This window comes from Lynx rufus, unplaced genomic scaffold (genome assembly GCF_022079265.1).
Source record: "Lynx rufus isolate CCGP_SWC_20201006 ecotype Redwood Valley unplaced genomic scaffold, mLynRuf1.p SCAF_6, whole genome shotgun sequence".
Taxonomy (NCBI): Eukaryota; Metazoa; Chordata; class Mammalia; order Carnivora; family Felidae; genus Lynx; species Lynx rufus.
In genome coordinates, this window is record NW_025814878.1 from 145,797,272 (window position 1) to 145,809,373 (window position 12,102).

At 39.1% G+C, this 12,102-nt stretch overlaps 1 protein-coding gene across 1 annotated transcript; it reads left to right on the forward strand.

Moving 5' to 3' along the window:
• Positions 1-5,401: 5,401 nt before the first annotated feature.
• On the forward strand, positions 5,402-6,346 carry LOC124529249 (olfactory receptor 2B11-like). Its single transcript, XM_047103080.1, has one exon. The coding sequence runs from the start codon at positions 5,402-5,404 to the stop codon at positions 6,344-6,346; it is 945 nt and encodes a 314-aa protein (XP_046959036.1).
• The last annotated feature ends 5,756 nt before the right edge of the window (positions 6,347-12,102 follow it).

Genomic DNA, 12,102 nt, shown 5'->3' on the forward strand with positions numbered 1-12,102 from the left:
TAACACAATTAATAATAAGCATGAAGGAACTCATTGATAATAATACAATAGAAGGGGACTTGAACACCCCACTTATATCAATAAACAGATAATCTAAGCCGAAAATCAACAAGGAAATAATTGCTTGGAATGACACTATGGTCCAGATGGAGATAACAGATATGTTCAGAACATTTCATCCTAGGGCACCTGGATGGTTCATTTGGTTGAGTGTCCAACTTTGGCTCAGGTCATGATCTTGCAATTCATGAGTTTGAGCACCACATCAGACTCACTGCTGTCAGCACAGAGTCTGCTTTGGATCCTCTGTCCCCCTCTTGCTGCCCTTCCTCCACCTGCACTCTCACAAAAATAAATATTAAAAAAATTTTTTAAGAACATTTAATCCTAAAGCAGGAGAACCAAATTCTTTCCAAGTGCACATGAAACATTTTCCAGAGCAGATCACATATTGGGTCATGGATCAGCCCTCAACAATTACATAAAGATTGAGATCATACTATGTGTCTGTGGAGAATAACTTTAGGTATTCCCTGAGCCTGCACTGGTGGGTTAATAAGGCATAAAGAATCACAAAGCCATAGGATTCTCACACCCAAGTTTGGTTAAACAAGATTAGGTGTATAAGGATAGAGAAGGGGGGCTAAGTCCCCTAGAATAAAGTGGGGGGAGGGCAAAGGCCCCCAATACAAAGATATATGAGGTAAGCAAGATTAAGTATTCAGGAGAAAAGTGCCCCCCCAATTTAGTACTACAGCAGAAAGCAGCTTTCACAAAAAGGAAGGATCAAATTAGGTAAACAGGTAAATAGGGCTATAGACCACTGCCCTGTGAGTGATGTTGCCACGGTGGAGCTGATTAGCAAAAGAAAAGGTGCCTTGTTAAACCTGAGGTTACTTGCTCAGTCTTATCCCCTAGGCTAGCTAAGATAAACAGAGGTGGAGCCTCATGTCTTCCTGTAAAGAACCCTCTGCCCAGCCGCCAGGCACCAGGATTTTGTTTTGTATTAACCCAAACCCCTAACCCTGAATATCTTCAAGACCCCCTTTCCCTCACATTCATGAGTTAATGTTAACAGTTTCATTGTCTCTCTGTGCACATCCATCACCATGTTTGCAAGCCTTCTGATCCTAATAAAAACGGGGCAAGGACGCTTATTCAGGGCTCTTATCTTTTCCTGGACATTAATCATCTCTCACATTTAATCCTGCATCCTGCTTTCTTACTAGACAAGGAAGAACTCCAGACCCAGAGTTTACAACAGATGGTGACCCCCACATGACAGAAGGAAAGGGGACACAGGCCAATGTGGACAAGGAGCCGACGTGGCCAGGAGGCAGTGTGACACAAGGACTGCAGGACATAGCGGAACAATTAAGGAGCTCCAAGAAAAAATAAAAGAAAAAAACACACTGGGTACAGTCTCTACCTGACGAGGTAAGGGATAAGGCAAGACTATATAAGGATTCGCTGCTGTGAAACTTTTTGAGAGATTTACCATGGGAAACTCCCTAGCCCTTGAACAAGAGTGCTATATTTTAATTCTTCAGTCACTAGGAGAGACAGCAGAGACAACTCTAAATTATAAGGCTCTCCTTAAATTATTGCTGGCTGTCCAACAAAATTACCCTTGGTTACCAGAACAAGGAACTTATAATCTTGAAGTATGGGAACGAATAGAGAAAACATTGAAGGCCAGGCATTCAGAAGGGGTTAATGTCCCCCCCTGAGGTAATCCTCACCTGGTCCATTGTCCCCACTGCTACTCTCCCCTTGAGCTCAGACGATGTATACTATGGTATGCTTGTGAAATGAGACCTGTCACCAACTCAACCAGGACAGGGCCCTACAGAACTCTTGGTCAGCAGACATTATGTGGGCAGGGTTTGTTCTGGTCTTCTGGGCAAGGGTCTCACTGCAGTTGGACTGAGGTAAGTGTAACTGAGAAGAGAAGTCCCACCACAGCCCAGCAGTGTGGGGCTTGGTGTATGCAAGATAAGCAGCCAGTGTGAATAGACATTTTTTACAGAAAGATGTACAGATGGCCAACAGGCACATGTAAAGATGTTCAAAATCATTGATCATCAAGGAAATGCAAATCAAAAGCACAACGAGACATCACTTTACAACTGTCACAATGGCTAAAATGAAAAGACAAGAAATAAATGTTGGCAAGGATATAGAGGAAAAGGAACCCTCCTGCACTATTGGTGGGAATGTAAATTGGTGCAGCCACTGTGGAAAACAGTATAGAGTTTCCTTGAACTATTAAAAATAGGAATAGCATATGATCCAATAATTCCATTCCTGGATATTTACCTAAGAAAATGAAAACATTAATTCCAAAAGACATGTGCACCTTATGTATATTGCAGCATTATATACAATAGCCAAGATATGGAAGCAGCTTAAGTGTCCAGACAAATGTACAAGATATGGTATGTATATACAATAATTTATTAATCAGTCATGAAAAAGGATGATATCTTGCCTTCTGTGACAACATGGGTGAACACAAAGTGTGTTATACTAAGTGAAATAAATGAGACTGAAAAAGACAAATACAATATGATTTCACTTATATGTTCAATCTGAAAAAAAAAGAATAAACAAACATCAGACCCATAAATACAGAGAACAGACTGTTGGTTGTCAGAAGGGAAGGGGTTAGGGGATGGGAAACATGGATGAAGGGGCATTGGAGGTGCAGGCTTCCAATTATGAGTAAGTCACAAGGATAAAAGGTACAGCACAAGGAATATAGTCAATGATATTGTAATAGCATTTTGTGGTGACACATGATGACTACATTTGTTGTAAACATAGATTAATGTATAGAGATGGTGACTCAGTATGATGTACACCTGAAACTAGTGTAACATTGTGTGTCAGTGTTAGTTAAAATAAAAAATAATCTTGCAAAACTTAAATTTTTCCACCCATGAGTTTTCAGCACTGTAAATTACGGCATGAGTGTTTCAATTATTCTGAAGCCAAATCCACTGAGACACTGACAATAAGCAAAAATATGTTATTCCCCTATGACAATATAAGTTTCATTAAAGCGAATTTTTATCTGTTATTGATCATTGCTATGTTTTGAAGCATCGACAAAAGTGACTAACACAATGGGCACTCAACAAATATTTTTTGACTGAATAAATAAGAGAATATTTTAACTTTTTCTTGCCATAATGATTTATTATTTAACCCAAATGAGGGACTATTTTTTATGTAGTCCATGTTGGGTGAGGTAAAAAGTCTATACTGTGCTAGGCTATTTTGGAAGAAATATATGGAGACAAAAGCCCTTTGGTTTCTTAAAAATCAAATTGGAAGGTGACCACTGCTTTTTTCCCTGTATAGAACTAGAAATATTCCTACTTTTACTAGAGCAAGAATCTGAAGAAACAATAGCCTGAGGAAAGTATAAAAAAAAGAAAATTCTATCTTGACAAGGTAGATGAGTTTTCTTGGATTCTTTTAGTCCTGAGTCCATTTTCCACAACAAGGAAAATGCCAAAATTTTTCCTTCCGTTTTTACGGCAAGAAGTAAATTAGAAAGTAGTATTCCCACTAGGGAATTTGTACAGTGTTTCTTGCCAAGAGATGTCCACTGAGGTTCGTTATCTGTATGAAGAAAATGTCCCACCACTTTATATAAAGAGAATCACTCCTTAACGAATGTTATTTTACAGGAAAATTGGTTTCCACATGTAAACATATTTGGGATTTTTTCAAATCAAATACACAAATTATATTAGGGAGTTAGGATATGATGTGAAGCCACTGAACACAGACTATTCAATCCTTATCTCCAATTAACATTTAGTCCTGTTGGAAAGAAAAGATCAAGTTGGATTTGCAAGAACAGGGAGCATAAACATCAAATACCTGCAATAATATATGGTAGGTGTTGTATGTGGGTGGGAGTGATCTATTCAGCTTCATGATTTTATCTTTTTGTAATTCCATGTGAGTTGTGACCTCTCTCTGCTAAGTTCTGTACTAAACAATGTGTAAATAAATTGAAACCCTTAATAATGCAATATTATAATTTAAATCATTAAAACATGTCTCCTTTAATGAAGAATGACATAGGGACACTGTTTGCATTAGTGGGCATTTCTATGAATTAAAATATATGTGTATTTGCATAAAAATCTTAATAAAATGAACCCCTGGATTCAAGCCACATGGTAGGAGTGATTCAGGGAATTCAAGAAAAAGCAATCTTTGTGAGGCGTCTATCTGGTGGGGTAAATACACTGCTAATATTTGTATGCAACCAGAACGAGGACTAATGAATCAATATGGACTCACTAGGCACTACACTTCCTAAAAGTAACTACCACAACATTAAGTATTACACTCAGTGTAGTCACAGATACTGGGTTAATTAATCCTCACAACACAGCTGGTAAGCAATGCAGAAAAGGCCAATGTGTTAACTATCCCAGTCGACAGGATCCAGGTTCTCTGATTTCACATCCTCTTTTCTACTACGACAGTGTTTTTCAAACTTCTTACCATGGCCAATAGCAAGATACACGTTTTATATCATAACCCACATCACACATCTACACATACACTCACACATGTAATGGAAACAAATACAGTAAATACACAAAGAAGCATTGAACTGCCAAATTTGTGATGGATTTCAACTCCTGGTGTGACAAGCATGAACCCACATTACATTGTACTTTTAAGCACTGATGCCTTGAATGTCTCGTATCACCATGCAGTGGTATCAATTACTATTGGTCTCATTCTTCGAGTACTGAACCTGTGGCAAGGAACCATTTTCTTTAAGCTGCATGTTTCCTGTTGGGACAAAAGGTTTGTGCTGCAATAGTCAGTTTAGGATTTGGGGCATAGGCCCAAGGAACAGCGATGTATCTTGTTTCTATGCATTCCGACTGATTCTGTTGGAGCTCAGAACGTCCTGAACTTCCCTAGATCACATCATGAATTCAAGCAGAGTGGTCTAAGGCCAGCAGATAGTGGATGAAAGAAAAGAAGCCATGTGGTAAGTCAGTATGGCTGGTTCCTGAGAACCACTCCTCTGTTTTATTCTTTTCTCTGATATAAGAGCAATAGTGACTTTCCCCTTCCCTAATCACTTTTATAATAAAATTTACTCCATTGCATTTCTTAGGCAAACACAAAGATTTGTTGCCCTTTCTTTTAGACACGCTACAAAATAATAATGTTTGGTATTGAGACTCATATTTTTTCATGATTACAAGTATCAAACGACTTCACTGGAGTTACACCACAGAGAAAATCTCTGCATAATTCACTCTATGCAAATGAATAAACTGACCCTCAGGAAACCCCATACTGAAATACGTGTCCTCACTTTCACTTGAATCCACCAACAAGAGAAATGGCAGTCATGAATCTGGGCAATGCAAGCATTCCAAAGTTCTTCATCCTATTGGGTTTCTCTGACCATCCCTGGTTGGAAAAGCCACTCTTCATAATGGTGCTTGTGGCTTACATCTGCACACTAGTGGGAAACATCTCCATTATTGTTGTGTCCAAGGTGGACCCTCATCTTGACAGCCCTATGTACTTCTTCCTTTCCAACCTCTCCTTTCTGGACCTGTGTTTTACCACAACCACCATCCCTCAGCTGCTGGTGAACCTCTGGGGCCAAGATAAGTCCATCAGCTATGGAGGCTGTGTGGCCCAGTTCTATGTGTTTCACTTCCTGGGAGCCACAGAATGCATCATCTTGGCGGTCATGTCTTTGGATCGGTACATAGCCATCTGCAAGCCCTTGAGGTACCCAGCTATCATGCATCAGAGACTCTGTGTGTCCCTAGTGGCCATGGTGTGGATAAGTGGCTTGGCTAACTCCTTGCTTCAGGCATCCCTCACTGTCCAACTGCCACTTTGTGGTAACAACAAGGTGGATGACTTCCTGTGTGAGATTCCAGTGATGATCAAGATGTCCTGTGTTGACACCACTTTCAATGTAACTATGCTCTCTGTCGTGGTGACATTATTTACCTTGATTCCTTTGTCTCTTATTCTTGTCTCCTATGGGTTCATTGTAGCTACAGTGCTCAGAATTCGTTCATCAACAGGAAAGAAGAAGGCCTTCAACACCTGTGGCTCTCATGTTATTGTTGTCTGTCTCTTCTATGGGCCAGTAATGTGCATTTATGTGCAACCTTTTGGTACTAACTCCCAGGACAAGAACAAACTCATGGCCCTGTTCTACAGTCTACTGACTCCTATGCTTAACCCTTTTATCTATACTTTGAGGAACAAGGACATGAAAAGGGCATTAAGGAGACTTCTCCTCCCATTGAGCCATCAGGGAAGAGAATAAGCACCACCATTTTATACTCCACACTCCATGTAGGACTCCAAAGAGCCCCTTCTCTAAATTACTTCTCAATTTTCCCTCCTCCAAAATGGTTAGTATCCCTCAGTAACTATCCAATCTACATGTATGTTTATTCACCACAGTGCTGTGATTGTTGGCCCTCATTTTGCAATGTGAACCCTAATTCCCATTTGCCTTCAATTTGCATGAGACTGAGTCCCTGTTTAAATCCTCTTAGTCCGTCTAGGGATTCTACCTTAGGAATCTGAAAAGTATGCAATGAATAAATGTTCACTAACTGACTCATTCAACATCAACCATGTATGTGTAATTTTATAAAAATAATGCAAGTAATATAAACCACAGTTATCCTTCTTACTATTATGGGATATGATATTATAAGTATGATTTGCTAATTAACTATTTTTATTGAAGTATAATTGATATAGAATGTTATATTAGTTTCAGGTATACAACATAGTGATTCAACAATCATATATGTTATCAAATGCTCACCATGATAAATGCAGTCACCATCTTTCACTCTAGAACATTATAATATTATTAACAATATTCCCTATGCTGTACTTTTCATCCTTGTGACTATTTTATAACAAGAAGTTTGTGTCTCTTAATCTCCTTCACCTAATTTGTCCATCTCCCTACCCCAACCCTTCTGGCAACAGTTTGTTCTCTGTATTTATGAGTCTATTTCTGTTTTTTGTTGTTGTTGCTTGCTCACTTTTTATTTTTTTAGATTCCACATATAAGCAAAATCATATGGTATTTGTCTTTTTATTCCTGCCTTATTTCACTTAGGATAATACTCTCTAATTTTCACACATGATGTTGCAAATGGAAAGGTTTTTTTTTTCTTTTTTATGGCTGAGTACCATCCCATTGTGTCTGTGTGTGTATATATATATTCTTTATCCATTCATCTACGTTGGATACTTGGGTTACTTCCATGTCTTGGCTATTATTAATAATTCTGGAATAAACATAGGAAAGCATATATCTTTTGAATTAGTATTTTTTTTGTTTCTTGGGTAAATACCCAGACATGGAATTACTGGGTTATATGGTATTTATATTTCTTTTTTTTTTTTTTAATATTTAGATGTTTATTTTTGCGAGAGAGAGACACACAGAACATGAGAGGGAAGGGTCAGAGAGAGAGGGAGACATAGAATCTGAAGCAGGCTGCAGGCTCCAAGTTGTCAGCACAGATCCCTAAGCAGGGCTCAAACTCCAGGACCATGAGATCATGACCTGAGCTGAAGTCAGATGCTTCACCAACTGAGTCACCCAGTCACCCCTCTATTTTAATTTTTTAGGAATCTCCATACTGTCATCCATAGTGGTTGTTCTGATTTAAATTGCCTCCAACAGAGCCAATCAAATCCTTAATGAATCACTGGCAAGACCAGATAGGATAATATCTCATACCGTATAACTCAATCTTCAATCACACATTCACTGTCTGATCCTTTATAAATAACATAATTGAAAAAATAATATTTGACTCTTACTTTACTACATGTCTCCATGGGATTCCTTCCTTTTGAGTCTTTTTTAATGTTTATTTATGTATTTTGAGAGAGAGAGCACAGCAGGGAAGGAGAGAGAGAGAGAGAGAGAGAGAGAGAGAGAGAATCCCAAGCAGGTTCCACGCTCAGCACAGAGCCTGATGCAGGGCTCAATCTCACGACTGTGAGATCTTGACCCATCTTGAAATCAAGAGTTAGCTGCTTAACCTACTAAGCCATCCAGGCGCCCACAGATATTTGACTGAAGTAACTATTTCCACGTGTACAAAGGGAAACCTTATGGACTCAAATCTGAGAGACTTCTATGCAGCCTTCTGGTGTTGAGAGTCGTGTAAACTTCGCTGGGGAGATAATTTTCCTAGCATGAGAATATTAGGTGTATTTGGTGTACTGAAAGGATGAACTAGTTCAATTATTTATGAATAAAGTATTAGATGTTAAGAAAGAACACGGGGGTGGTGAAAGATAACGTGGGAAGAATGGAAAATAAATCATCTATCACATCATCAATTCTGAGAAGTGATGAAGCAGAAAGATATATGATGATGTGGGAGGGGAATTCTATTGATTTTATCAGTAATATTAATTCATTATAAGCCTGTTATTTTTCATACTACTTTACTCCCTACCCTTACAAACTCTCATATTTTAAATTGTATTTGAGGTAAATTTATATTTTTCTTGTGAATGATTTTTTTTTAATTTTTTTTCAACGTTTATTTATTTTTTTGGGGACAGAGAGAGACAGCATGAACGGGGGAGGGGCAGAGAGAGAAGGAGACACAGAATCGGAAACAAGCTCCAGGCTCTGAGCCATCAGCCCAGAGCCTGACGCGGGGCTCGAACTCACGGGCCGCGAGATCGTGACCTGGCTGAAGTCGGACGCTTAACCGACTGCGCCACCCAGGCGCCCCAAATTTATATTTTTCTAACAACTAAGTACTTTTATGCAAGGTGTTCATACATCTGCACATCCTGGTGCATTTGTATGTTTCCACTATTCCCTTCCAAATGGCAAGAACAAAACCCACTGACTCATATTGTACAAGCCTCTAATATAGAGATATAAAATGATTACAATCACTAATTAATCAATCATTAATGTTTAATTCCTTTTCTATGCATTGCCACAAACTTTTCTCTGTAGACATGAATGGAAGGACACTATGATTCTGCTGTTGTTGGAAACAAGGAAATACACTCTTTTTGGAGGCAGGATGATTCCCTGCCGTGACCATGTGTCTGGTAAAAAAATATATATATATATATCTGATTTCACTATGTGAACCTCTTTCATAGTACTGGCCACTTGAAACTTTGCATTACTTTGGATGACTACTATCTCAAACAAACAAACAAAAAACCATAAGGTCTTTTTATCTCACTTGGTAACCTAAGGAGTCAGTGCAATAGGAGCTAAAGAATAGGCTCTGAATAAATGCTTTTTTTTTTTATATGAAGTTTATTGACAAATTGGTTTCCATACAACACCCAGTGCTAATCCCAAAAGGTGCCCTCCTCAATACCCATCACCCACCCGCCCCTCCCTCCCACCCCCCATCAACCCTCAGTTTGTTCTCAGTTTTTAACAGTCTCTTATGCTTTGGCTCTCTCCCACTCTAACGTCCTTTTTTTTTTTTTTTTACCTTCCCCTCCCCCATGGGTTCCTGTTAAGTTTCTCAGGATCCACATAAGAGTGAAACCATATGGTATCTGTCTTTCTCTGTATGGCTTATTTCACTTAGCATCACACTCTCCAGTTCCATCCACGTTGCTACAAAAGGCCATATTTCATTTTTTCTCATTGCCACGTAGTATTCCATTGTGTATATAAACCACAATTTCTTTATCCATTCATCAGTTGATGGACATTTAGGCTCTTTCCATAATTTGGCTATTGTTGAGAGTGCTGCTATGAACATTGGGGTACAAGTGCCCCTATGCATCAGTACTCCTGTATCCCTTGGGTAGATTCCTAGCAGTGCTATTGCTGGGTCATAGGGTAGGTCTATTTTTAATTTTCTGAGGAACCTCCACACTGCTTTCCAGAGTGGCTGCACCAATTTGCATTCCCACCAACAGTGCAAGAGGGTTCCCGTTTCTCCACATCCTCGCCAGCATCTATAGTCTCCTGATTTGTTCATTTTGGCCACTCTGACTGGCGTGAGGTGATACCTGAGTGTGGTTTTGATTTGTATTTCCCTGATAAGGAGCGACGCTGAACATCTTTTCATGTGCCTGTTGGCCATCTGGATGTCTTCTTTAGAGAAGTGTCTATTCATGTTTTCTGCCCATTTCTTCACTGGGTTATTTGTTTTTCGGGTGTGGAGTTTGGTGAGCTCTTTATAGATTTTAGATACTAGCCCTTTGTCCGATATGTCATTTGCAAATATCTTTTCCCATTCCGTTGGTTGCCTTTTAGTTTTGTTGGTTGTTTCCTTTGCTGTGCAGAAGCTTTTTATCTTCATAAGGTCCCAGTAATTCACTTTTGCTTTTAATTCCCTTGCCTTTGGGGATGTGTCGAGTAAGAGATTGCTACGGCTGAGGTCAGAGAGGTCTTTTCCTGCTTTCTCCTCTAAGGTTCTGATGGTTTCCTGTCTCACATTTAGGTCCTTTATCCATTTTGAGTTTATTTTAGTGAATGGTGTGAGAAAGTGGTCTAGTTTCAACCTTCTGCATGTTGCTGTCCAGTTCTCCCAGCACCATTTGTTAAAGAGGCTGTCTTTTTTCCATTGGATGTTCTTTCCTGCTTTGTCAAAGATGAGTTGGCCATATGTTTGTGGGTCTAGTTCTGGGGTTTCTATTCTATTCCATTGGTCTGTGTGTCTGTTTTTGTGCCAATACCATGCTGTCTTGATGATGACAGCTTTGTAGTAGAGGCTAAAGTCTGGGATTGTGATGCCTCCTGCTTTGGTCTTCTTCTTCAAAATTACTTTGGCTATTCGGGGCCTTTTGTGGTTCCATATGAATTTTAGGATTGCTTGTTCTAGTTTCGAGAAGAATGCTGGTGCAATTTTGATTGGGATTGCATTGAATGTGTAGATAGCTTTGGGTAGTATTGACATTTTGACAATATTTATTTTTCCAATCCATGAGCAGGGGATGTCTTTCCATTTCTTTAAATCTTCTTCAATTACCTTCATAAGCTTTCTATACTTTTCAGCATACAGATCCTTTACATCTTTGGTTAGATTTATTCCTAGGTATTTTATGCTTCTTGGTGCAATTGTGAATGGGATCAGTTTCTTTATTTGTCTTTCTGTTCCTTCATTGTTAGTGTATAAGAATGCAACTGATTTCTGTACATTGATTTTGTATCCTGCAGCTTTGCTGAATTCATGTATCAGTTCTAGCAGACTTTTGGTGGAGTCTATCGGATTTTCCATGTATAATATCATGTCATCTGCAAAAAGCGAAAGCTTGACTTCATCTTTGCCAATTTTGATGCCTTTGATTTCCTTTTGTTGTCTGATTGTTGATGCTAGAACTTCCAGCACTATGTTAAACAACAGTGGTGAGAGTGGGCATCCCTGTCGTGTTCCTGATCTCAGGGAAAAAGCTCTCAGTTTTTCCCCGTTGAGGATGATGTTAGCTGTGGGCTTTTCATAAATGGCTTTTATGACCTTTAAGTATGTTCCTTCTATCCCGACTTTCTCAAGGGTTTTTATTAAGAAACGGTGCTGGATTTTGTCAAAGGCCTTTTCTGCATCGATTGACAGGATCATATGGTTCTTCTCTTTTTTTTTGTTAATGTGATGTATCACGTTGATTGATTTGCGAATGTTGAACCAGCCCTGCATCCCAGGAATGAATCCCACTTGATCATGGTGAATAATTCTTTTTATATGCTGTTGAATTCGATTGGCTAGTATCTTATTGAGAATGTTTGCATCCATATTCATCAGGGATATTGGCCTGTAGTTCTCTTTTTTTACTGGGTCTCTGTCTGGTTTAGGAATCAAAGTAATACTGGCTTCATAGAATGAGTCTGGAAGTTTTCCTTCCCTTTCCATTTCTTGGAATAGCTTGAGAAGGATAGGTATTATCTCTGCTTTAAACGTCTGGTAGAACTCCCCTGGGAAGCCATCTGGTCCTGGACTCTTATTTGTTGGGAGATTTTTGATAACCGATTCAATTTCTTTGCTGGTTATGGGTCTGTTCAAGCTTTCTATTTCCTCCTGATTGAGTTTTGGAAGAGTGTGGGTGTTC

Excerpts from the sequence above, each read along its gene's own strand:
- LOC124529249 (XM_047103080.1), top strand. The coding sequence starts at position 5,402 with ATGAATCTGGGCAATGCAAGCATTCCAAAGTTCTTCATCCTATTGGGT.